Source organism: Salvelinus fontinalis, chromosome 13, assembly GCF_029448725.1.
Source record: "Salvelinus fontinalis isolate EN_2023a chromosome 13, ASM2944872v1, whole genome shotgun sequence".
In the NCBI taxonomy this organism is placed as follows: Eukaryota; Metazoa; Chordata; class Actinopteri; order Salmoniformes; family Salmonidae; genus Salvelinus; species Salvelinus fontinalis.
In genome coordinates, this window is record NC_074677.1 from 48,029,820 (window position 1) to 48,056,490 (window position 26,671).

Consider the following 26,671-nt stretch of genomic DNA (forward strand, 5'->3'; position numbering starts at 1 on the left):
TACCTGTCCTCCAGGACACCTACACCACCCGATGTCACAGGAAAGCCAAAAAGATCATCAAGGATAACAACCACCCGAGCCACTGCCTGTTCCCCCCCACCTCTATCATCCAGAAGGCGAGGTCAGTACAGGTGCATCAAATCTTGGACCGAGAGACTGAAAAACAGCTTCAATCTCATTTTATCAGACTGTTAAATAGCAATCACTAACACAGAGAGGCTGCTGCCTACATACAGACTTGAAATCAATGGCCACTTTAATAAATGGATCACTAGTCACTTTAATAATGCCACTTTAATATTGCTCATCCATATATTTATATGTTTATATTCTTATTCCATTCCTTTACTTAGATTTGTGTGTATTAGGTAGTTGTTGGGGAATTGTTAGATTACTTGTTAGATATTACTGCACTGTCGGGAACTAGAAGCACAAGCATTTCGCTACACTCGCAATAACATCTGCTAACCATGTGCATATGACCAATACAATGTGATTTTATTTGATGAAGAGGTATCTACTGAATAACTCATATATTTATGCTGTCCATGAGGGTGTGTGTTTGAGAGAGAGAGAGAGAGACTGTGTGGCCACGCAACTCAATCATCATGTTTGCAGACGACAACAGTGGTAGGCCTGATTACCAACAATGACGAGACAGCCTACAGTGAGTGGGGTGAGGGCCCTGGCAGAGCGGTGCCAGGAAAATAACCTCCTGATCGTGGACTACAGAAGGGCACGCCTCCATCCACATCAGCAGGGTCGCAGTGGAGGGCCGGCGTGCACATCACTGACAACCTGAAATGGCCCATCCACTCAGACAGTGTGGTGAAGAAGGCGCAAAAAGTGCCTCTTCAACCTCAGAAGGCTGAAGAAATTTGGCTTGGCCCCTAAGACCCTAACGCATTTCTACAGATGCACCATTGAGAACATCCTGTCGGGCTGTATCATCTCTTGGTACGCCAATTGCAGCGTCCTCAACCGAAGGGCTCTCCAGAGGGTGATGAGGTCAGCCCAACTCTCTCCCTCCCTCTCTCTCTCTCTACAGCACCTGCTGTCTCGACCTCTGAATGCTCAGCTATGAAAAGCCATCTGACATTTACTCCTGAGGTGCAGACCAGTTGCACCCTCTATAACCACTGTGATTATTATTTGACCCTGCTGGTCATCTATGAACGTTTGAACATCTTGAAGAACGATCTGGCCTTAATGGCCATGTACTCTTATAATCTCCACCCGGTACAGTCAGAAGAGGACTAGCCATCCCTCAGATCCTGGTTCCTCTCTAGGTTTCTTCCTCGGTTCCTGCCTTTCTAGAGAGTTTTTCCTAGCCACTGTGCTTCTACATCGGCATCTACATCGGCATCGGCAACTCTTTGAGTTTTTAGGCCGGGTTTCTGTATAAGCACTTTGTGACATCTACTGATGTAAAAAGGGCTTTATGAATAAATGTAATTGATTGGTTGATCTACAGCACCTGGAAGGCCAAAAAGATAATCAAGGACTTCAGCCACCCGAGCCACGGCCTGTTCACCCCGCTACCATCTAGAAGGCGGAGACAATACAGGTGCATCAATGACGGGACCGAGAGACTGAAACAACAGCTTCTATCTTCAGGCCATCAGACAGTTAAATAGTCACCACTAGCCGGCCCCTGCCCAGTACCCTGACCTGAACTTTAGTCACTGTCACTAGCCGGTGCAACCCGGTACTCAACCATGCACCTCAACCATGCACCTTAGAGACTGCTGCCCTATGAACATAGACATGGAAAACTTTAATAACGTTTATATAGTGTTTTACCCACTTTATATTTATATACTGTATTCTAGTCAAGGCTCATCCTATATAACTATTGCTGTACACACCTTTTCTATCCATATACTGTCCATAACCACACACCATCATATACTGTAGATATATATTTATATTCCGGACTCTGACATTGCTCATCCTGATATTTCTTAATTCGTTCATTTTATTTATTGTATTGGTGTGTATTGTTGTGTATTGTTAGGTATTACTACACTGTTGGAGCTAGGAACACAAGCATTTAGCTAGGTATTACTACACTGTTGGAGCTAGGAACACAAGCATTTAGCTAGGTATTACTACACTGTTGGAGCTAGGAACACAAGCATTTAGCTAGGTATTACTACACTGTTGGAGCTAGGAACACAGGCATTTAGCTAGGTATTACTACACTGTTGGAGCTAGGAACACAATAATTTAGCTAGGTATTACTACACTGTTGGAGCTAGGAACACAAGCATTTCTCTGCAACTGCGATAACATCTGCTAAACATATGCACACAACCAATTATTCCATCTTTTTATTTGAGAGCAAGGGATAGGGAGAGCAAGGGATAGGAAGAGCAAGGGATAGGGAAAGCAAGGGATAGGGAGAGCAAGGGATAGGGAGAGCAAGGGATAGGGAGAGCAAGGGATAGGGAGAGCAAGGGATAGGGAGAGCAAGGGATAGGGAGAGCAAGGGATAGGGAGCGAGGGATAGGGAGAGCAAGGGATAGGGAGCGAGGGATAGGGAGCGAGGGATAGGGAGAGCAAGGGATAGGGAGAGCAAGGGATAGGGAGAGCAAGGGATAGGGAGCGAGGGATAGGGAGCGAGGGATAGGGAGCGAGGGATAGGGAGCGAGGGATAGGGAGCGAGGGATAGAGAGAAACAAAGAGAGCATATATGCATGTTTATATGTACAGCGCATGTGTGTGTGTTGTTCAATCCCACTCAGAGCACTGGCTAGGGTGCCAGCATCTGCCTGTGTATTTGAATACGCATGTCCACATTCAATCCCTCCTCTACTTCGCTTGTACCCTCCCTCTCTCTTTCCATCTATCCCCCTCCCTCCCTCTCACTACCTCCAATTGACCTTTGAGCACAAAGTGCTTTCCTCTGTACTCATAGTTTGAGATTGCCCCCCATTTGATGATGTACAGTATGACTGAGCTAGCCTTCCTCCCCACCACACACCACCACACAAAGACACACACAAAGTGCTTCCTTATCCTACAGGCTTTAGCTCCTCCCAGAACCACTGGCCTCAGGCTGTATGCTTTCAGAGGCTCTACAGTCGTATTCCCTAAGCCATAATACTGCTTCCCAGAATCACACAGCATATGGCAGCCGAGCCAGCCACCCTTGCCTGCCAGTCTGTTTCCCAGAAACACCAGTTCAGAGCGGGCGCTGCCTCAAAGGTACAGGCAGATGCCTGGAGAACACACACACACACCCAGGGACCAGTAAGGGAGAGCCAGGCAGGAAAACTGTTCGGCAGGGACCAGGGAGCTCATCCAGGGATATTGTGGAGCTCCAGCCCAGACTGGATCAGCCTTTGATGGGGAGGCATGACGAGAGGGGAGCCGCTCTCTCAGAGGGAAGCAGGTGTGTGGAGAAGTGATAAGGATGCTGTGGCAGCCATTACACACACACACACACACACACACACACAAACACACAAATCGCAGCAACTCCAATAATTTCCAGATGCAAAATTCAAATGGCCTCGCATCAAATGACTGAGCTTCCTTTGGCACGATCCGTAACACTCCCTTCTCCTTGTGCAGTAAAAAGAGAAGGAGATAGAGGAAGAGAGAAAGGGAATGAAAGAGAATGGATGAGGGGGAAAGGAAGAGAGTGAGAGGGGGCTCTGAGGAGTCAGAGGAAATGCATTTCTTTATTGCAGGGTAGGAAGGGGGAACGTCTCTCTCCCTCTCAAAACGTTAAAACCTGTGTGTGCTATGGAGCAGAGAAAAGTAATATCTGAAAAGATACCATTTGTTTGGCTGGCTTATTCCAAAAGCCATTAACATTAATTAAGTGGTGCTTGAGAGTTAGCATTTCACAGATACATTACCATTATTAGCTCTTCAGCGGTCAGTCGACAGAATTTACGGGTAGATATAAATGACAAAGATTGAGCACATTTACACACTGCGACATGGAAATATAAAACATATCTCACATGAGTGTGTGTGTGTGTGTGTGTGTGTGTGTGTGTGTGTGTGTGTGTGTGTGTGTGTGTGTGTGTGTGTGTGTGTGTGTGTGTGTGTGTGTGCGTGCGTGCGTGCGTGTGTGTGTGTGTGTGTGTGTGTGTGTGTGTGTGTGTGTGTGTGTGTGTGTGTATTAGTGGCATACGCTATGTGTATAAGTGTGCACCTGCCTATGCTTATGAACGGCAGACAAAGGAAGATGACGAGAGACAGTGATGAGAGACAGAGAGTAAGCAATTACAACCACCGTCATTAAATGTTTGGTTTCTTTTGCATGCGGAACACGTGAAACGGAGACGGACATGCAGGCAGGCAGGCAGGCCCACCTCATATACACTCTCATTTTACACTCTCTCTGTAAGCAATTAGCTGCAATCAGCGTTTAATTGAGCAAACACCGAAGGATTTTCGCTAAACCGTTCTGCCTTAGCGCTTTCTTTTACCTCAGTCTAATTAAAATATTCAGACGTGCCTGACTATGGACTGTGTGTGTGTGCGTGCAGTCAGAGAGCAAAGGTTAGCACTACATTCATTCCGTCCTCCTCCATCCCTTGTCTCCCCTCATACCTCAACCTTTTCATATTTCTTCCAGCCATCTTTTCCCTCTTCCTTCTATTCTCCACAGTCATTTATGTCACGCTCTTCCCTCAGACGGAGGAGAGGAGAAACACTGACACTGTGGGTTGTAACAGCTTGCCTGGGCCTAATTGGTCCCTAGTGAATGTGCCTCGTTTCCAGTCAGACAGAGATTCTCCCTAATGCCTTCTTACACTTCTCTCTCCTCCTCAACTTCTTAGAGGGACCAACCATTCATTAAGTGGCTTCCTACTCGCATACCATACAACACAAACTGTTAAAACCCAACCACACTCATTTGTTTCTCTGCCTCTACTAAGCAACAGTGAAATTACAAAATGAGGGTCATTTTAAATGAATCATGGAAAGAAGAGCAGAAAACCTTTAAGCAAATTTGACAAGAAACATTTCAGAGCAAGAGAGTACATTGTTCATTGAACAGAAATAACCTATAATACCACAGCGCAGTAGATATACACATTTGTCTTTTGTATCTCCATGAAAACATGTTCCCAGCAGTAGCTGAGGGCAAGGCTAGGAGTGCACTGCTATAGACGAGTCAGTGAATGACCAGATGGATGTGGAAAATGTGAATGATCCAACTGGTGAGGATACAGACGGGCCATACATAGCCTACCACTAGTTACCTGATTATTTAAAAGGGCCCATAACCTCCATGACGGTGACTTCTCTACACTATCGCGCTGTGACTAGGAGACTTTGAGCCCTACTGTACATTATCTGCACTACACCACCAGGCTTTGACACAGAGAGCTGAGGAACATGGCGGAGGGCTGGAGAGGTTTTTCACAGAGATCTGGGGAGAAGGGGTGAGGCTCTGAGCCTCTACGCTTGTCTAATGTGTGAGATTGTAGGAGACAGACCATGTAGGCTTTGGGTGTGTAATTATACTGTATCCAAGGCCATAGGGAAATCTTTCTTAACAGACTCAGTGTGTCCGTCGGCCCACAGCCCCACAGCTCCACAGCCCCACACACAGACAGACAGACAGACCCCTCAGACACACAGGCTCCACCACGAAGAAGAACCGCTGCGGGGCCAAAATGCTGCTGTGACCTCTATACCCCTCCTCCCTCTCTCCGGGGGATAGCCCACTGACCATGCCCTAACTCCCTCCCTCTCTGAGTCTGTCTGCATTGCTTCCCCCATTTCCGTTCTCACACACACACACACACACACACACACACACACACACACACACACACACACACACACACACACACACACACACACACACACACACACACACACACACACACACAGACGTGCACCGATGTACACACACTCACTCGCGCTCTCTCTATATAATAAACACACTCATATTCCCTGGTCGACGCAATTGCAAGCAGTCCACTATACAAGACTCCATCTCTATCTCGGCACAACAGTATTACTTTCTATTTTTCATCAGAGTCCAGTTTGTGCCTATATAAGGGCCCAGAGAAGAGCAATATTGGAAGAGAGATGCACATCAACAAACATGAAAGAGTTACAGAGGAGAGGCTTGAATCACTGCAGAGCTGTTTCCTGCCAAATGGGTGCCGTTTTGGAAATCACATATCAGACTGTAGCAGTGCTTCAGAAAACATCAATACCAGTGGAGATGGAGAGACTCCATCAACAGTATATCATAGATGAACCAAACACTGTCTGTGCTCAGTAAACAGAGAAACGGGTGAGCGCTAAGGAGAGAAATGGTGATGATGATAAGCGGTACAAAAGTATAAAGTTATAAAATATGAAGCCCTGTTATTCATGCAGCTCTGCATCATTCGGGTTCTGCCACACCGCTCATCCTCCAACCCATCTCCGTGTACTGATTAATACATGGATATAAAACTGACAAGAGGAGAAAATAGAAGCATTCCCCTCAGGTTCCTCATCACCATCATCCTCATCATCATTATTATTATTACATCCCGTGGTGAAATATGACCGAGAGCGGCATCCCACAATGCTGTGCGAACGTCGGTGTGAGTTAGCATCAAGAAGACACAAGAGACATGCACGCATCATCTAGCCAGGAGAACATGACTTGTGGGAAGACAGCCAGGGGCCCTGAGGAGTGGAGGAGGAATAAAGAGAGAGAGAGGCAGAGAGAGAGAGAGAGAGAGAGAGAGAGAGAGGAGGAGGAGGAGGAGGAGGAGGAGGAGGAGGAGGAGGAGGAGGAGGAGGAGGAGGAGGAGGAGGAGGGGGGATACAATGTAGAAAGTCAATAATTGAAAGGGAAAATAACGTCCTCATATATCTCTACTGGTTGAAGCAACAGAATAGAGAAGGCCAGATATCTGCCAACTATGTTGTGTGTGTAGGGCTGTGAGACTGTGTGTTTGAGGTGGTACTGGGGTTGAAGGTGTGCATGTGAGTTCCGGGGAAGGAGGGGGGGTTCCATACACAGCTAGGGTCCATACCCCCCACCCCCGCCCCTCCTCGGTAATCTCAATGCCCTTGATTGACCAGATTAAAGCCCAGATGCCAAACACAGGGACCACTGCAATGTGTGGAAATATCTGCTCAGGAACTCACTGTCCATTATTCCCCACGTTCAGGCCCCTTCCATCGGTCACTCTGCAGCCCCAGTCCCCTGTCCTAGTCCCCATGCATACATCTGCAGAGAAGACCAAGTTCACATTACCCAGTGAAGCATGAGCCCCAGCTAACAGCTAACCCACTAACCATCAGAGCATTATCATACACTAATCTTGTCCCCTTCTGGTTTGAGCTGTACCTTAACTAACAAAATGGACAACTCCTGGCCTGCCATGAAATCAAAGCCATTTGACCTTATTTTGGCTTATGAGTTAATCCCATGGTCTCTAGTCAAGGCCGGTAGAGACGACACAAAGGGCTTAGTATGATGTTGGCCAACCATGGGGTGTAGCCTAGTGACTCATTGGCCCTCACTGTGCTGTTTAGATCTGGGTTCCCCTGTCTCTAATAGGCTCACTGCAGGCTGTGCTTCTCCTGTGGTTGGGCAGAGCAGGACAGGGGACTGCGAGGCTGTAGGCCCCGGGTTGCAGACTGGCTCTTAGCGTGTTTGTCCCCTGTGCCCTCTCTCTCTGGGTAGGACACGGGCACGGTACTAAGGCGGGAATTAGGGTGCCGAGAGGGGGGCGGAAAGGGGGAGGTCATGGGGTCCATGAAGGTTTTATAGTGGTGGGGAGTGATGAGAGAGGATATGATGGTGGGGTGGGGGGGTTATGTTAGGGTATGCAGGAGCGGGGAGGGTTGATAGAGCACGGCAGAGATGTGTGTAAGCATGAGGGTACTGCATTAATGCAGGGTTGCGGATGGTGAGGGGAGACTACATGCAGAGATAGCTCTGAAACGAGGAGGTGAGGTTGTACGTGTTAGTGGGGGATGGGATCGACCGGGATGCTAAGAGTATATGAAGGAAAGAGACGAATAGGTGAGGGCCTTCCCACTGGGCAAAAACTGGTTGAATCAACATTATTTCCACATAATTTCAACAGCTAGTTTCTGTCCTCCTCTGGGTATATTGACTTCAATAAACCCCCTTCCATAGACTTACACAGTAAATATGACAATTCCAGACGATGTCCTCCAGCCTATCAGAGCTCTTGCAGCATGAACTGACATGTTGTCCACCTAATCAAAGGATCAGAGAATAAGCTACAGCTAGCTAGCACTGCAGTGCATAAAATGTGGTGTGTAGTTGATACAAAGAGAGAGAAAGAACTAATTAAGGAGGAGCAAAAGAGAGAGCGAGAGAGAGAGAGAGAGAGGGCGAGAGCGAGAGGGAGCGAGAGAGCGAGAGAGCGAGAGAGAGAGAGAGCTATACAGTTGTTATTATTACTTTCACTTTCACTTACTTAGCTAGCAAATGCAGCTAGCTAGTTTAGCCTACTCAAACACCTGGCTCAAACAGAGGGATGCTATGTTTGCTAGCTGGCTATGGCTATCCAACACTGGAACTCTTCCAAGTCAAGGTACAGCTTTTGGTTTTATTAATTTATTGCCACCAGGGCCCACCGGTATAACTGCTAAACTGCATGCTGTACACAGTACTGCATGATTGTAGAGGGTTCACTAACACATTAGTTCTAGTAGCTATGTTGACTATGACGTTAATATGGTGACAATGATATAGGCTGTGTGTAGCGTTTAGCGGTTATGGCATGAAGTTTTGGCTTGGAAAGGTTTCTTCGCCTGGTCACAGACAGCTGAAGTTCACAAGCGGGAAAAGGTGAGAGGAGGAGAGAGTGTAGATGCGAGAAAAACATATATAGACAACGAGAGAAGTGATTTATATGTGGCTGCTAGTTCTGTGTTTGCGTGTGATCCTGTTGAAAAGCGTTTCTTAAACGGAAGCAAACGGAACGAAACGGGGATAAACCTACCTGAATTTGTCGCATAGAAACTCTCGTTTGTAACTGTTGGACTAAGTTACAACCCAGATCAGCTAGATGCAGGCAAGAGTGTGCAATGCGGTATTAAAATGTGTCACTATCTGTCACCTTGATTACTCAAAATTCCTCTCAACCTGTGTACCTACGTTGTAAACGTTCAAATCAAATCAAATTGTATTGGTCACATACACATGATTAGCAGATGTTATTGCGGGTGTAGCAAAATGCTTGTGCTTCTAGCTCTGACTGTGCAGTAATATCTAACAGGTAATATCTAACAAATTACACAACATATACCCAAAACACACAAATCCAAGTAGGCATAAATGAAGACTATATAAACTCAGCAAAAAAAGAAATGTCCCTTTTTCAGGACCCTGTCTTCAAAGATAATTTGTAAAATAAAAATAACTTTACAAATCTTTTTTGTAAAGGGTTTAAACACTGTTTCCCATGCTTGTTCAATGAACCATAAACAATTAATGAACATGCACCTGTGGAACGGTCATTAAGACACTAACAGCTTACAGACGGTAGGCAATTAAGGTCACAGTTATGAAAACTTAGGACACTAAAGAGGCCTTTCTACTGACTCTGAAAAACACCAAAAGAAAGATGCCCAGTGTCCCTGCTTATCTGCGTGAACGTGCCTTAGGCATGCTGCAAGGAGGCATGAGGACTGCAGATGTGGCCAGGGCAATAAATTGCAATGTCCGTACTGTCAGACGCATAAGACAGCGCTATAGGGAGACGGACAGCTGATTGTCCTCGCAGTGGCAGACCACGCGGGGTGAACAGCCAGTGGCTCAGGTGGTTGATGTCCTTGAGGATCTTTTTGGCCATCCTGTGATATCGGGTACTGTAGGTGTCCTGGAGGGCAGGTAGTTTGTCCCCGGTTATGCATTGGGCGGACTGCACCACCCTCTGAAGAGCCTTGCGGTTGTGGGCAGTGCAGTTGCCGTACCAGGTGGTGATACAGCCCGACAGGATGCTTTCAATTGTGTATCTGTGTCACGTTCCTGACCTGTTTTCCTTTGTTTTTGTATGTGTTTAGTTGGTAAGGGCGTGAGTTGGGGTGGGCAGTCTATGTTATGTGTTTCTATGTTGGGTTAAATGTGTTGCCTGATATGGTTCTCAATTAGAGGCAGGTGTTTGACGTTTTCTCTGATTGAGAACCATATTAAGGTAGGCTGTTCTCACTGTTTGTTTGTTCGTTCGTTTGAGTACTCTGTTCCTGTTTCATGCGTTCTTCGTGTTTATGTAAGTTCTTATGTTCAGGTCAGTCTACGTCGTTTGTTATTTTGTAATCAATTCAAGTGTTCTTCGTGTTTCGTCTTTATTTAAATAAATCAGTATGTCATCATACAACACTGCGTTTTGGTCCGACCCTTACTCCTTCTCCTCATCCGAGGAGGAGGAATTGGACAGCCGTAACAATCTGTAAAAGTTTGTAAGGGTTTTAGGTGACAAGCCAAATTTCTTTAGCCTCCTGAGGTTGAAGAGGCTCTGTTGCGCCATCTTCACCACACTGCCTATGTGGGTGGTCCATTTCAGTTCGTCAATGATGTGTACGAAAAGGAACTTGAAGTTTTCCACCTTCTCCACTGCGGTCCCTTCGATGTGGATAGGGAGGTGCTCCATCTGCTGTTTCCTGAAGACCACGATCATCTCCTTTGTTTTGTTGACGTTGAGTGAGAGGTTGTTTTCCCGGCACCACACTCCGAGTGCCCTCACCTCCTCCCTGCGCTGAACACGCACCCTTGTGGGGCCCCAGTGGTGAGGATCAGCGGAGTGGAGGTGATATTTCCTACCTTCACCACCTGGGGGCGGCCCGTCAGTCAGTCCAGGACCCAGTTGCACAGGGCGGGGTTCAGACCCAGGGCCTCAAGCTTAATGATGAGCTTGATGTGGGCCCACATCAACTTTCATTCGTAGGCTAGGTTTTAGCAGCAACATGATGGGTATAGGGAAAATGTGAGCATCATGTAATAGCCTAAACCTATCGCAGTTACATTGAGCTGGGTGAATGGAATATGAATGACAGTCATCCAATATGCTGTAATAAGTAATAGACCATGCTCATAAAAACCACTGGTGCTGATGTAGTATCAATGTGGAAAACTGATTGGATTTGAAAAAAGTAATCAACGTAAGGGAATTTCGTCCATTTTTTACAAAACTTAAAACCTAAATCCAACGACATGGTGATATTTTTTGTCGATTAGACGTTGAATTCACGTTAGTTGACAACTGTACCAAATGTAAATCAAAACTAGACGTTGAACTGACATCTGCGCCCAGTGGGTTGAGTGAAGAAGGATTGGTTGGAGTATGCGGGATCTGTCTGGGTGCCAGCATACCCCCCGGGCTAACACATGCCCAAGTGGCTCTAATCCCGCCACCCGCTCCACCCATCTGCAGCGTGCCGCCATGGCTAGCCCCCACTAGCCCCAAGGGAGAGCAGCGTGTACTGTATGCTGTGATGGAGGGATGATAACATGCTAATTGAGAGATGTGGATAGAATCTTGTTTGCTGTCACAGTCCCAATTACTTCCTGTATAGCGGTGGAGATTGAATTGACACACATTTGGGAGCAGCACAGAGGGCTAGAGACTGACAGGAACAAGAGGCTGTCAGCCCACATCAAGCTGTTCCCTCTGCTCTTACACACGGGCCTGCGTCATAAAATAACCTGGCAAAGAGTGAGTGAAAACAGATAGATGGAGAAGAGTGAAAGTGCAGAGGATATATAAGACATAGAAAACTACAGTACTACTACTGTGCTGTTTGTGCAGTGGATGTCATTAATTAATCAAACCCGCTGATGTTCCTCCTTTTTACTCAGGGAAGGGGATGCACTGTAGAAGTCTGATGTCACCCTAATGCTGTCCTTTCCCTGGGTCTCTCTCCTCTCTGTGAATGGGAGGTTGAGCGTGTCTGATGCCAAATGGTCTGCTGTGATGGAGCTGAATGACTAAGCTAGACCACAAGAAGCCCTGTGCAGTGCAGTACCGGGTGTGACACTGAGCAGTCAGAGTGGAACGGGAGGTTGCCCTAGATAACAGAGGTTTGTAGGGTAGGGCACATGAATAATGCAGTCACTATGGAGCTCCTCTGGCTGAGAGTGCAGATGCTCCTCTCTCTCTCTCTCTCTCTCTCTCTCTCTCTCTCTCTCTCTCTCTCTCTCCTCCTCCTCTCTCCTCTCTCTCTCTCCTCTCTCTCCTCTCCTCTCTCTCTCTCTCTCTCTCTCTCTCTCTCTCTCTCTCTCTCTCTCTCTCTCTCTCTCCTCTCTCTCTCTCTCTCTCTCTCTCTCTCTCTCTCTCTCTCTCTCTCTCTCTCTCTCTCTCCTTTCTCTCTCTCTCTCTCCTCTCTCTCCTCTCTCCTGTCTTACCACCAGCGAGCCAGGAGGAAGGGTACTAGGGGGGGTGAAGTTAAGAGGAGGAAGGGAGATAGGGGAACAAAGTTAGGGGTATTATGTCATGAAATTGCCTGTACATGCCCACTCCCTCCCTCATACCAAGTCTCTAATGAGCCTATCTCCTCCTGAATGGACGTCTTATTGTTTAACTGAACCTCCAAAGTCTCTCATCCATCATAAAGCCATTCAGTACATCACGCCGTCTCCTGCTGGGCCCTTTAGTCTGCACCTCAATCACAACTGTAATGCAGCAACCACTACAGACTACAGCCCACTCACACACTGCTCTCAGGGGCCACATACAGTAAACATGCATTAACGCAAACCCACATATAGACAAGCACAAATGCATACGCGCGAGCACACACGGATGCAAATGTAAAAGTACACATATATACAATCACAGGGAGAAACATATTCATATGGAGACACTAATACACACATGGACAAAACAGCTGGACGGTACATAAAGGAGTACATTAACGGTTCTACATGTGTATTTCTTTGTGTTTATGCTTGTTGTGCATGGTGCCACAATAGAGGACCATGCCTTTGATTAACTAATTAGCCGTCGTACTAAGACCAAATAGAAACTATTAACCCCAGCTATTACCTTGGCCTCTTTGCAAAGAATTTAATTTCCCTGTGGACCAGAGTTGGGGGCCAAGGGCCCTGTTGAATCGGCTCAATACAGCCCAGGTGGGCAGGTCACCTATTAAATCCATACAAACTAATTTAGCTCTTTAATGAAGCTCTGATTGACTTTTCAGGCTAACACATGTCTGACTCCCTGCCTCTACAAACACAGCAAGTCAGCAAGTCTGGAAAAAGAATCACAAGACCAAAAGTATTCTGGTCTGTATAACTGTACCTTTGTCCTCCGGATACCAATAGCTACTTCATTAATTAAGGATATCCTCTTCCCTCTATAATATGATTCTGTTTTCACCAAGATAAATTGAATGTTACTAGATAACTGAATAATACCATATGAGATTAACCAATAGAGATAGAAGAAGGGATAAAGTCATCGTCTGCCCTGGGTTAGCCGTCCGATTGACATGACGGAGGTACTGCACTGCTGCAGGACTCAGAGAGAGGGAGAGAGAGAAGGGAGGCTCCTCTAAACACACTTTAGCCCACTGATAGATGGCTGAGGCACTGGGGCAGTGGTGCGGTCAGCCCTGCGTCGTTAAACAAGCCTTCTCAGAGAACACAGGCGCAATGAACTCCCAGCTGCAGCTAGCTACAGCCATGCTAATATCACTCACGGATATAACCTAACACTTTATGTGAAGTGAAAGGGTGGGGCGGTGGGAAGAGGTTCAGTCTCACGGGGAAGAGATGCTTTAAGACAGAAGAGGATAGGGAAACAGGGACTAAGAAAATGAAATAATATCATCTTGGAAAACATGTTTTCCTTTTTACGTAGATCAAAAACTATCAATGACCTTACGGTCATTTCTAGTGTAGGTTACATCCCAGCTAGTGATGTTAAAGGAGTGGACCAACACAATACACAACACGACAAGTTAGCATGCTAGTTCACACCATACGCAGCCAGGCCTATGCTAACCAACTGTAAGAAGGTGCAGCAGAGCTCATAAAGGGTTTTGCATGGTCCAATTAACACCAGATGCTAGCCTTTAGCCAACTTACTTGAACAAAGTCATGCACATCTCTCCAAGGAGTTAGCATGGTCCAGTTAGCACCAGATGCTAGCCCCTTAGCTCATTCTCTCTGGCCAAGACAATATGCAAAAAAAAAGTGTGATGGTCCACACTCAAAAAGATGTCGCATAAAACATACTTCATCAACATGCTGCAAATGTGTTCCAGGGACATGCCCAATCAGGCATGTGCACAGATATGAGTCAACCTGTGCCTCCCACTCTCCAAGTGCCCTTTTGGGTGGTGTTATAATTATTCTTGCTTTATTAAGTTTTGTCGTTGTTGTTCTGAACCCATTGCTTGCAAGTCGTCGTGACATCGTCAAGTTCGGCACCCTCCAGCCCATCCGTTGGTTGGCTGCGCCTGTTGGTCTGCCCTGAACAGAGCTTGCCAGGTTGCGCCTTTTTGAGATTGCACACGCCCGTTATCAAAACATGCATGGCTTGAGATGCGATTAGCACTCGAGTGTGTGTAGCTAGCTACGTAGTTTAAATATCAATAGTACTGCCACAGCAGCAAAACATTAACACTTGATAACACTTGGTTTACATTCTCATCAATATGCAGTCTGGCTGATATGTGCAGCAGAAAGAGGCAGAAAGACAGAGAGGAGCGGCTGCATCAATGACCATCCTAACTCCATCCCTTCCGCAAATCCAATCTAATCAAATGGTATTGGGCACATACAACGTGGTTAGCAGATGTGAATGCGAGTGTAGCGAAATGCTTGTGCTTCTCGTTCCGACAGTGAAGTAATATCTAACAGGTAATCTAACAATTCCCCAACAACTACCTAATACACACAAATCTAAAGGGGTGAATGAGAATATGTACATATAAGTACATGGATGAGCGATGGCTGAGCGTCATAGGCAAGGTGCAGTAAATGGTATAACATACAGTATATACATGTGAGATGAGTAATGTAAGATATGTAAACATTATTAAAGTGGCATTGTTTAAAGTGACTAGTGATCCATTTATTAAAGTGTCCAGTGATTGGGTCTCAATGTAGGCAGCAGCCTCTCTGTGTTAGTGATTGCTGTTTAACGGTCAGATGGCCTGAGATTAAAGTTGTTTTTAAATCTCTATGTCCCAACTTTGATGCACCTGTATTGACCTCACCTTCTGGATGATAGCGGTGTGAACAGCCAGTGGCTCGAGTGGTTGATGTCCTCTATGATCTTTTTGGCCTTCCTGTGACATCGGGTGCTGTAGGTGTCATGGAGGGTAGGTAGTTTGCCCCCGGTGATGTGTTGTGCAGACCTCACCACCCTCTGGAGAACCTTGCGGTTGCGTGCGGTGCAGCTGCCATACCAGGCTGTGATACAGCCCGACAGGATGCTCTCGATTGTGCATCTGTAAAAGTTTGTCAGGGTTTTGGGTGACAAGACAAATTTCTTCAGCCTCCTGAGGTTGAAGAGGCGCTGCTGCGTCTGTGTGAGTGGACCATTTCAGTTTGTCAGTGATGTGTACACCGAGGAACTTGAAGCATTCCACCTTCTCAACTGAGGTTAAGTTGATGTAGATAGGGGGGTGCACCCTTTGCCGTTTCCTGAAGTCCACGATCATCTCCTTTGTTTTGTTGACGTTGAGTGAGAGATCGGCAGCAGCAACACAGGCAGTCTAGACCAGCTAACCACCATATACTAAAATATCCACACAAGCCACTAGCCAGTCAGCCATACATCATGAGTTAGAATATTATGAAGTTATTATTTAAGGGCATTGATGATAAATCACACGCTAGCTAACTAGCAGATTTACATCAATCATCAACATCAATGATCAGCTGATAGCCCACCTTCTTTTCCTTATGTCAATCATGTTTGTGATGAGTGAGTGTGTTGTTGCAGAAATAAATAGTCCAATGCTGAACAATGTTAAAATATTCACTACAGAGGCAGTTGGTATGATATGGATTTTGAGATGAGAATTATGAAAGTCTTTGTTTTTTCCCCCTTTTCTCAGTTTCAGCACCTTCTCCCTAAAAGGTCTATGCCCGGCCCTTGGCCCAAACCACCTCTGCCTCCGTTTCACCTAACTTTTCAAGTACACACACATACTCACGTACATACGCACAACAAATCACACACACACACGCACGCACGCACACACACACACACACACCCACACACACACACACACACACACACACACACACACACACACACACACACACACACACACACACACACACACACACACACACACACACTCTTACAATCACTCCCAGATTGTTACAGTCTGATTGTTGCTTTATAGCTATTGTAAACCCAAAGTGCTGACTGTACAGGTGAGTCCCTTCAATCCCATTGTCACTTAATCATCATAAAAAGATGAGTTGAGATGGAGCGTTCCATCATTTCTTACCCACACACCTCTCAGTCTCTCAGGAACTTTATTTTAAGCAAATGTATTCTTATGCATCACTATATTTTCTTCTGCACTGTGCTTGTACTGGAGAGGTTGCTTCTCTTATCAAAGGTACAGTACATATGGATGAAAATAAGGTACACTACACACCCCCAATGTTAAACTACCTAAACTCACTTCTTCCTAGTGTGGTATACTGTGCAAAGACCCCTCTATCACTGGTTTTGTACCCCAGCTCTTAAGCGGGTGGCAAGCCCACACAGTGACAGCATTGCTATGGACGACCAGGTCCTCTGACATTTGAAACTGTCAGGAAGTGCACGGTGGCCAAGCCGAGTTCACTCTCAACTTTGACCTCGATTCTCAACACAAGCTTGACACAGGCTTGACACTTGGGAGGCGGAAGGGGACTAGTATATGAGAGGGGTGTCTGTTGACTGGCTGTGGCCTTTCTCCATGCTCAGGCCACCCTGTCCTCTCACAGGACATGTCCCCACACCTTCCCAGGACACACAGGGAAGCATGGCATGGGGCTGGGGCTAGTGCTGGGGCTGGCGGCCAGCAGGTCAGTGTGAGAGAGTGGGACCTATGATTAATGAGAGCTGGCTAGGTGCCAAATACCCATACATACATTCTTCCTAGCGGCACTGCTACGGTCCAACCACAACCATAATCTCACCATGCCACTTATCACAAGTGTGCTGAATGATTATTGATCAAACCACTAACTCAGCATATAGTACTGCATGATCTACCAATGCAATCAAATCAAATCAAATCTTATTTGTCACATGTTACTTACAAGCCCTTAACCAACAATACAGTTTTAAGAAAAATAAGTGTTAAGAAAGTATTTACTAAAATAAACTGAAGTCAAAAAATAAATAACAAAAAATAAAGATGAAAATAGAAAAATAACAAATATTAGAGAGTAATGAGGCATACAGGGGGTACCGGTACAGAGTCAATGTGAAGGCTATATACAGGGGGTACCGGTACAGAGTCAATGTGGAGGCTATATACAGGGGGTACTGGTACAGAGTCAATGTGGAGGCTATATACAGGGGGTACAGGTACAGAGTCAATGTGGAGGCTATATACAGGGGGTACCGGTACAGAGTCAATGTGGTGGCTATATACAGGGGGTACCGGTACAGAGTCAATGTGGAGGCTATATACAGGGGGTACCAGTACAGAGTCAATGTGGAGGCTATATACAGGGGGTACCAGTACAGAGTCAATGTGGAGGCTATATACAGGGGGTACCAGTACAGAGTCAATGTGGAGGCTATATACAGGGGGTACCAGTACAGAGTCAATGTGGAGGCTATATACAGGGGGTACTGGTACAGAGTCAATGTGGAGGCTATATACAGGGGGTACCGGTACAGAATCAATGAGCAGGGGCACCAGTTCACCGAGGTAAGTAAGGTAGTATATACATGTAGGTAAAGTGACTATGCATAGATAATAAACAGAGAAGCAGCAGCGCCGCGATCAGCGTCACAAATATAATTGACTTCTATTTTAGTGCTTGGCAACACAGATGCTCGTTGGCGCGCACGAGCAGTGTGGGTGCAATAATTGAATAACATGTATGTTTAAATGTATTTTGCAACGCGAGCGCACGCGACGCAAGCGGTGTGTTCAGCATGTTAGTCCACTCTATCCATACACAACATCACACTATGCAATATTGTACATTGTGTGCAAGCCAAAACATCTGACCACTCCAGGCATTTATCCTAACCGTCTGTCTGTCTGGTTATCTGTCTGGGACGATGAGGATTTATTGATTGATGTTTGTCTGTCTGGCTGGCTACTCTTCTAATAGCCAGAGGAGCGTACAGACAGGCAGAGGGGAGGGGGTGAGTGGGTGGGGGGGTCTGTTTGTGAATTATTTATACCAATCAACACCCCCCTCTTCCTCTCTCAACACATCATCATTAATGTGATTCAGTCACTTATTATAGCTACTCCTAATCCCATCAGCAGCCAGTCACTCCCATTAGAGTTGTCTGCAGGGGGTTGGGGGTCAGAGGGGTGTTTGTGGGTGTTATAACGCTATAACTGAAATAGAGTTCAGCTGAAGTGTTGGAGCGGGCGGTGTGGTGGCTGGGAGGTTGCATGTCTGGGTGTTGCTGACATCGAAAGCAGGTGATGATTGTTATTCGAATAATCTCTGGCTGTTCTGACAAAACAGCAGGAGCTTGCCGACACCGTACCGACACTTTGTAACAGTGACAGAAACACACTATGTCCTCTTCAGACCTGATCCACCTGTCCTCGAGGCACAACAAGACTAAAGCTGTGTCTCAGGTGGCACAGGAACTAACACCTCATGGTAATACTGCTCTTTAGGCGACAACTCAAAAAGTCTCAATTAAATAGTCCTATTTCATCTATGTTCCCATTAACCAACAATAATGCATGAGAGCCCCAGGAGGGATTGCTTAGAGCAGATTCACACCCAGAGACATTACTATCTGATTAGCATCTCAATTAGAGCTTCCTCACTATGTGCAACTCAGAGAAGTGAGAGTGTGTTTTTAACTTAAGTACAATTGATGTCTAATGGGACTCATGTAATGGAATTTAGAGTTAAGGCCAGGGCTATGATTCAGGGACTTGAAAAAGGGTGTCAAAAACAATATCAGACATGGAAAAAGGCCGGGCCAAGGTAAAGTCTTACGTTTTTGCTGTCTCTAACACAATTGCATGAAATCCCATACACTCTTAGAAGTAAAGGTTCCTGGAAAAACCTTTAGTGCTGCCACACCGGCGGAACCTTTCCAGTTGAAAAAGGTTCCTCGAGTAACCCCTCTGAAAAGGGTCTTCGAGGAACCCCTATGTAAAGGTTCAAATTGGAACCTTTTTGTGATGGGCATAGTTCAAATTGGAGGTGCGGCCTAACAGATTAGAGGTGTGGCTTCAGATACTCTAGTTATTTTTAGTCACGTCACCTGTTAGCATAAATGTCATTTCTGTTTATGTTAAGTTTGTTCCTTGAATATCTATGCATATTACATATTCTAATATAATATGAATAACATTGCTGATTACGTACAGTAATAAAGTGGTAACTATTCTAACTTTGGGATTGCATTGGCTTCTGAGGAACTCATACACCTCTGTTAGCCTCACTGAAACTACGAAACTGTCAGTGTTCAACCTTATATGTGACGACAATACAACAGAACCTATTAACAGGAATGGCATTTACTCTAACGGGTGGCCAAAAATTGTATACCCTAAAGCCACACACCTCCTAAGCCATGCCTCCACTTCAGTGTTCCTCCAGGAACCCATTGCTACATTGAACCATTAAAGGTTCTTCCAAGAACCCCTCAACTAACCGAAGGTCCTGAACTCCAGGGGATCCTATTCACCTACAGCACTCTAATCCAAAATGATTTAAAATATGTTCTATATATGAATTAATCCACAATATATCTATTTTTTTTTAACAACAATAAAAATGCCAAGCCAGCACATCCCCCTCCTACTCACACACACTTCCCTTCCACCACACACTCTTCCCTCCCACCACACACTTCACACTCTCACACACAGCTGTCTAGTTGGAGAACTGATGTGTGTGTCTCAGATATCCTGCGGCTCTTCACCCATAATCCTTTCCCAGGACAGCAGGGCAGTATTGATTACAAACCAGGCAGAGGAAACAGCAGGAGGCGGAGGAGAAGAGTACAGGGGAATAAAGGATAGAAGGAGGAAAGTGAGTGATATGGGAAGGGAGTTAGGAAGGAGAGGGTGGGAAGGAGGAGAGGGTGGGGGAGAGAGGAGATGAGGTGCATAAGGAGACACATAGTTCTCAGGTTTCGTCTTCATCCAGCAGCTGTTGGGTTTGAGTGAGAGGGTTGTCTCCCGGGCTCATGCCAAACACAAATCCACCAGCGTCAAAACTGGACCATACCACTATAACTCTGCTCCACCACTGACCCCAGGGCCAGTGCCGTTTCTAGGCATAAGAAACATAAGTGGCTGCTTAGGGCATCAGCAGTTTTCCTTTTGTTATGTCAGTCACTGACAGTCACTCAGTTATCCCATATCAGCTAACATTTTATAGATGACTAGGTAAGTTAGTCTAGCCAGCTATCTAAACCTTGTAGTAATAATCAGCTGAATTACTGACCGAGCACCCAAGGCCTAGAGGCCCTGATCTCCAGGGGGCCCCCATTGTATTTGTTCGTCACTCACTCAGATATCATATGAACATGGCGTAAGTCATGGCAAAATGTGTAGAATTGCAGGAAATTTGTTTTAAAACGGCTAAATGTTTTCTCCATCCCTTGGCAAATCTCTCTTAGGGCCCCAAAAAAGCTAGAAACGGCCCTGCCCAGGGCACAGACAGTAAGACCGATGCCTGATGACAGATTTAAGGGAGGACAAAATGGAGGAAACCCCCCCTCTCCTCACCTCTCCTCTCACCCCAGGGAGGAAAGTGTACACCACACTGAAGTCATCGGGTCATACTTTCCCTTAAAACTCCCACTTAAAAACACACTGCAAACCCCCAGTGTATAATGTAAATATGGATGTAGATATGTGTGTAGCACAAATCTACAATTACATACCATTAATATTTTCCTATATTCCCTTTGTTTCTCAGGTGTTTGCTGTGAGTGATCAGAATGTGTGCGCTGTGTGGTATGTTAATGTTGAGGAATCAGTTCAGTTGAACACATAATGGCGATGTGAATAGCCCAGAGCTCTTGTTTCCTACACAGGGAACGTGTTGGCTGGGCGCATGAAGAACGGAGGAAGGAGAGAATAACTTGGGTGAAATCCTGCTCTCACTGCCTGGAGCGATGTTCAGCTCTACCCACGCATCGCTCACAAAGGTCACTCAAACAGGTCTTTTTAACAATGTACACACACAAACACACACACACACACACACGAATGGAGGATTGCACACACATGCACAGTGCACACAAGAACACACGCAAAGAGGAATAGAGAAGATGGAAGGCACACAAACATGCGCTCACAAGGATCAGTCAAATAGGTCAGGTCAAGTTACACAGATGATGACAGCCACACATTTTACATATGGGCTCAGTCCCCATCCCTCAACAGAGATGTATGCTCTTTCCGTATAACACCCTAACCTCTATCCCCTACATACATACAGTCACCTCCAAAGCACTGAAAAATTCAACACCTCATTTAACATCAACCCCTCCCACCTCAGAGACCACATTAACTTCCCAGCGAGGGGCAGAGGAAGTACACAACGTCAAATGCAAATAAAATAACAATCTAGAGACTTCAACAATTTATCATGATTTTTTCATTCAGTCTCTTAGGACCCCAGTAATGGCCATCAATAAATCAAGCTGCTGTCACACTCTTAAGACCTATAGGGACCACTATATAAAGAGCCTATAGGTCTAGAAACACATGCACGCGCAAACGTATGGACCCACACGCATTTCATTATTCAACACAGCATTATTCTCTGCAATTATTCTCTATAATTATGCTTCTACATAACTTGAAGTTATGACCGTACTATTGTCACCCATAAAACATGTAAATGTGTTACTAATATCATTATTATGGTCGTATCTTTGAGTTTGCAATAACAGCATCATTAACACATACACAAAGGCAACACAGCTATGCCAATGGGGCCTATCTCTCCAACTTCATGGCACTCATCCATAAAATAGATAGTTGTGGGTCGGACTTACATGCTACTTCTAATGATGCGTTTCTGCTCACTGCCTCCCCCAGGTAGTTACGGGCCAAACACACATAGCTGCCGTCGTCTGGCTTGCTGCGTCGGCCGTGGACGATACGTAGGAAGAAGAGGGAGCCGCTGGGCAGCAGCATGCGGTGGGAACGGGGGTTGTCCCGGTCTGTCTCCACACGCTCCCCGTCCTTGTACCACTCCACCGTGGGGGCAGGACGCCCCTCCGCCTTGCAGTTGAGGGTGGCCGGTTCCCCCTTGGACACAATGAGGTCGGAGGGGTGCTCCACTATCCGGGGAGGGGAGTCATCCTGACGAAGACGAGATCCTGAGAGGAGAGTAGAGGGGAAAATATGATTAGCTACACATACGACCACATAAGATAATATGTTCAGTAATACCACCTGACAATATCGATAAGGCTGGATTGATGATTGTCTGAGAAAAAAGCCTATAAATGAGAGCCAGGCCCTGACAGGGAGCACGCACGCCATGTCACCACAAAACACAAGCCTGAATATCCACACTGACAGAAAGGAGCCAGGGAGTGATTATCGCTAATTAGCTTTTTAATTTACACACTCTGTCAAAGGCTCTGTTCCTCTTAGATGCTGCTGTGTGGTGAGTGGGTCGGTTTTTTGCGACGTTTTTGTTTGTTTTGGTGTTCGGTAGGGGGTTTTCGGCTATTTCGAGCACACACATATTTTACTTGGGGCAAGTCGAAGATTGGTAGCTGAAGTCCACACCCTTTCGTTCGGTGATTGGTCAACAGTACTACTCCTAGTAGGAGAGGGATCTATGGACGGGATACTTCAATGAAGTGTTTGTTGTTATTCAACTAGTTTTCATTAACATTTTTTCACTTGACAAATACTGCACCAAACATTTTAGTAGGATGTAAAAGACCTCTGCAAAAATGTCAAAATGACTTCCAGATTTCTTGCTTTATCTTAGATTCCTTCAGACTATTTTGAGGAAGTGCATACTGGCTATGTTGTTGCTACGGCATCTCAAGAGGGACAAACAGTAATATTGTCGCTTTTATATAATTTCTCAAGCGACGGTCTTTTAAGGGAGCATGTGAGGCACTTACGTCCACTTTGCCTAGCCGAGTCCTGCTAGGAGCAAACCGAAACTAATATGCGAGCGCTTCTAGAGTGTTGATTGTGAGTAGAGGTCGACCAATTAATCGGAATGGCCGATTAATTAGTGCCGATTTCAAGTTTTCATAACAATCGGTAATCTGCATTTTTGGACACCGATTATGGCCGATTTACATTGCACTCCACGAGGAGAATGCGTGACAGGCTGACTACCTGTTAGGCGAGTGCAGCAAGGAGCCAAGGTAAGTTGCTAGCTAGCATTAAACTTATCTCATAAAGCACAATCAATCTTAACATAATCACTAGTTAACTACACATGGTTGATGATATTACTAGTTTATCTAGCTTGTCCTGCGTTGCATATAATCGATGCGGTGGCTGTTAATTTATCATCGAATCACAGTCTACTTCGCCAAACGGGTGATTTAACAAGCGCATTCGTGAAAAAAGCAATGTCGTTGCACCAATGTGTACCTAACCATAAACATCAACGCCTTTCTTAAAATCAATACACAAGTATATATTTTTAAACCTGCATATTTAGTTAATATTGCCTGCTAACATTAATTTCCTTTAACTAGGGAAACTGTGTCACTTCTCTTGCGTTCTGTGCAAGCAGAGTCAGGGTATATGCAGCAGTTCGGGCCGCCTGGCTCGTTGCGAACAGTGTGAAGACCATTTCTTCCTAACAAGGACCGTAATTAATTTTCCAGAATTGTACATAATGATGACATAACATTGAAGATTATGCAATGTAACAGCAATATTTAGACTTAGGAATGCCACCCATTAGATAAAATACGGAACGGTTCCGTATTTCACTGAAAGAATAAATGTTTTGTTTTCGAAATGATTGTTTCCGGATTTGACCATATTAATGACCTAAGGCTCGTATTTCTGTGTGTTATTATATTATAATTAAGTCTATGATTTGATATTTGATAGAGCAGTCTGACTGAGCAGTGGTAGCCAGCAGCAGGCTCCTAAGCATTCTTTCAAACATCACTTTCCCGCATTTGCCAGCAGCTCTTCGCTGTGCTTCAACCATTGCGCTGTTAATGACTTCAAGCCTATCAACTCCCGGGATTAGGCTGGTAATACTATAGTGCCTATAAGAATATCCAATAGTCAAAGGTATATGAAATACAAATGGTATAGAGAGAAATAGTCCTATAATTCCTATAATAACTTCAACCTAAAACTTCTTACCTGGGAATATTGAAGACTCATGATAAAAGGAACCACCAGCTTTCATATGTTCTCATGTTCTGAGGAACATGGAACTTAAACGTTAGCTTTTTTACATGGCAAATATTGCACTTTTACTTTCTTCTCCAACACTTTGTTTTTGCATTATTTAAACCAAATTGAACATGTTTCATTATTTATTTGAGTCTAAATTGATTTTATTGATGTATTATATTAAGTTAAAATAAAGTGTTTTTTGTTCATTCAGTATATAATTATAATTGTCATTATTACAAATATATATAAAAATCGTCCGATTAAGCGGTATCGGCATTTGTGGTCCTCCAATAATCGGTATCGGTATTGGCGTTGAAAAATGATAATCGATCAACCTCTAATTGTGAGTAACTGTGGAAACAATTGTGAACGTCGGTCTCTATTTCTAATTGAGTCTTCAAGTAGGCACATGTGTGCCTGTTAAGATATATAACAGCATGGACACCTAAATGTACAGTGTATGTGTGTCTTTGTCTCCTGGGTGAATGAAGAGTCTGTTTCTCTGTCCCTCTCCCAGGGTTGGATGTCACCGTGAACAAGTCAACAGGAACGCATTCCTCGTGTGGTGTGTCGGCTGGAAGTGGAGGAAAAATGATTGCTCCCACACTGCCTCCAGCCCTACCCAGTACCCACAACCCTCCTCTTATCCCCTTGTCTGTGTCAGCGACGCAGTGAGGCAACACCACACGACATGATTCTATCATTACTCTTAAGGAGATAAATTAGATATTACAAACAGTACTCTGTCTCTCTGTGTAAGGATGGGAGTACGTACTTAAGAGGGTAACCTGGGAGCGAGCTATAGCGTTTTGTTGGATGATGAGACTAGCTGAGCCATGACAGAATTATATGTTTTAGTAATAGGTTAAGTTTTCTGCATCTGCCGCTCTTTCAAGTACACACACATCTTTGCTAGTGCTATTTGTATTGGCATCTGGTAAAAATTCACTAAATAAATCCAATTCCACCTTCCTAAATCCAGTTGACTCTTCCCATTCCAATAGATGGATTTTCTAAAGCCTTGTGACTGGCAGGCTCCCTCCGTCGCAAACTGAGTGAAGCTGCCAGCCACTGTTCTCCCTGGGACACCACACTCCATAAGGCCACTCTCAGATGATTCCCAATACCCAGCCTACTCAAGTGTGCCGACTCCCTGCCTGTCTAACTTACTCTCTCTTCCGCTCGCTCCCCCTTCCTCCCCCACACCCACCTCCACCTAGTGTTTAATGGCCCTAATGGGGGCTGGCTGGCTGGATCCATTCAGCTATAACCACAATCATAAAATCACACATAACCAAAGATCTCTGCTCTCAAAAACGCTTCTCGTTTCATTAGTCGTTCAATGAGCTTGTTCATGGAACTGCCTACGCAATTCATGCACTCAGTTTCACCCAAGTCCTGAGAGCAGTACAGAAACTGAAACAGACTAATGCTGATTAAAACCACCAAGGGCTTACTCTACTGCAGCATTGCATACTGTACGTATGAGGAGTGGTTTGCTCACTATAACAATGGCTTCCACCGGTGGATTTAGCCCTGAATAAAGATCTTCCAACAACCTGAACTTTCTGAGATAACGTTTTCCCCAACAGAGCAGCCATGGTCTTGACAAACTCATTACTCGTTACCTTATCTCCCTCTCTGAGGTAAAACTGTACGCCCAGGCGACAGCAGCACAGTGGCTGTCTGAAAGCAGTAATGCCACAGATACGCTTGACTGGGATTTAGCTGAAATCTGGCTACATAAAAACATATGAAAACAGCACTATCTCCTTCTGCACTTTAACTTTGACCATATCAACTGTCACATCCATTTGGGCTGACAGCCCTCTCCTACTGTACATAGCTGCTGGCTGGAATATTCATACAGCAGAGTCTACTGAGAGAACCCAGTCAGCAGGAATGGTTATAGTAATACCATCAACAACCACTGATATTATCAACACACTGTACTAATTTTCACAAATCACAATGTCCTTTGTAACTACAGTGCAATTACAATTATACTATTATAAAGTATACATGTATTTGAATTGCTGACTGGTGAACTGCACTGTGCACTTTCAGAGTTTGCCCTTACCAATGTCCACTTATCAGGAATTGACTGAATATGTGACCCGTTTCAGGAAGCTAGGCGTATGTCGCATTTCACTACTTCACAAGAGGCATT

General features: G+C 45.2%; 1 protein-coding gene across 4 annotated transcripts in view; it reads right to left on the bottom strand.

Annotated features, from left to right (window-relative positions):
• Nucleotides 1-26,671, bottom strand: part of LOC129868828 (roundabout homolog 2-like) — a 178,262-nt gene that overhangs the window by 76,574 nt on the left and 75,017 nt on the right. For all 4 annotated transcript variants that reach the window (XM_055943107.1, XM_055943106.1, XM_055943109.1 and 1 more), the window contains exon 2: nt 22,155-22,481. In XM_055943107.1, coding sequence (XP_055799082.1) covers nt 22,155-22,481 — 327 coding nt within the window. The remainder of the gene's footprint in view (nt 1-22,154; nt 22,482-26,671) is intronic.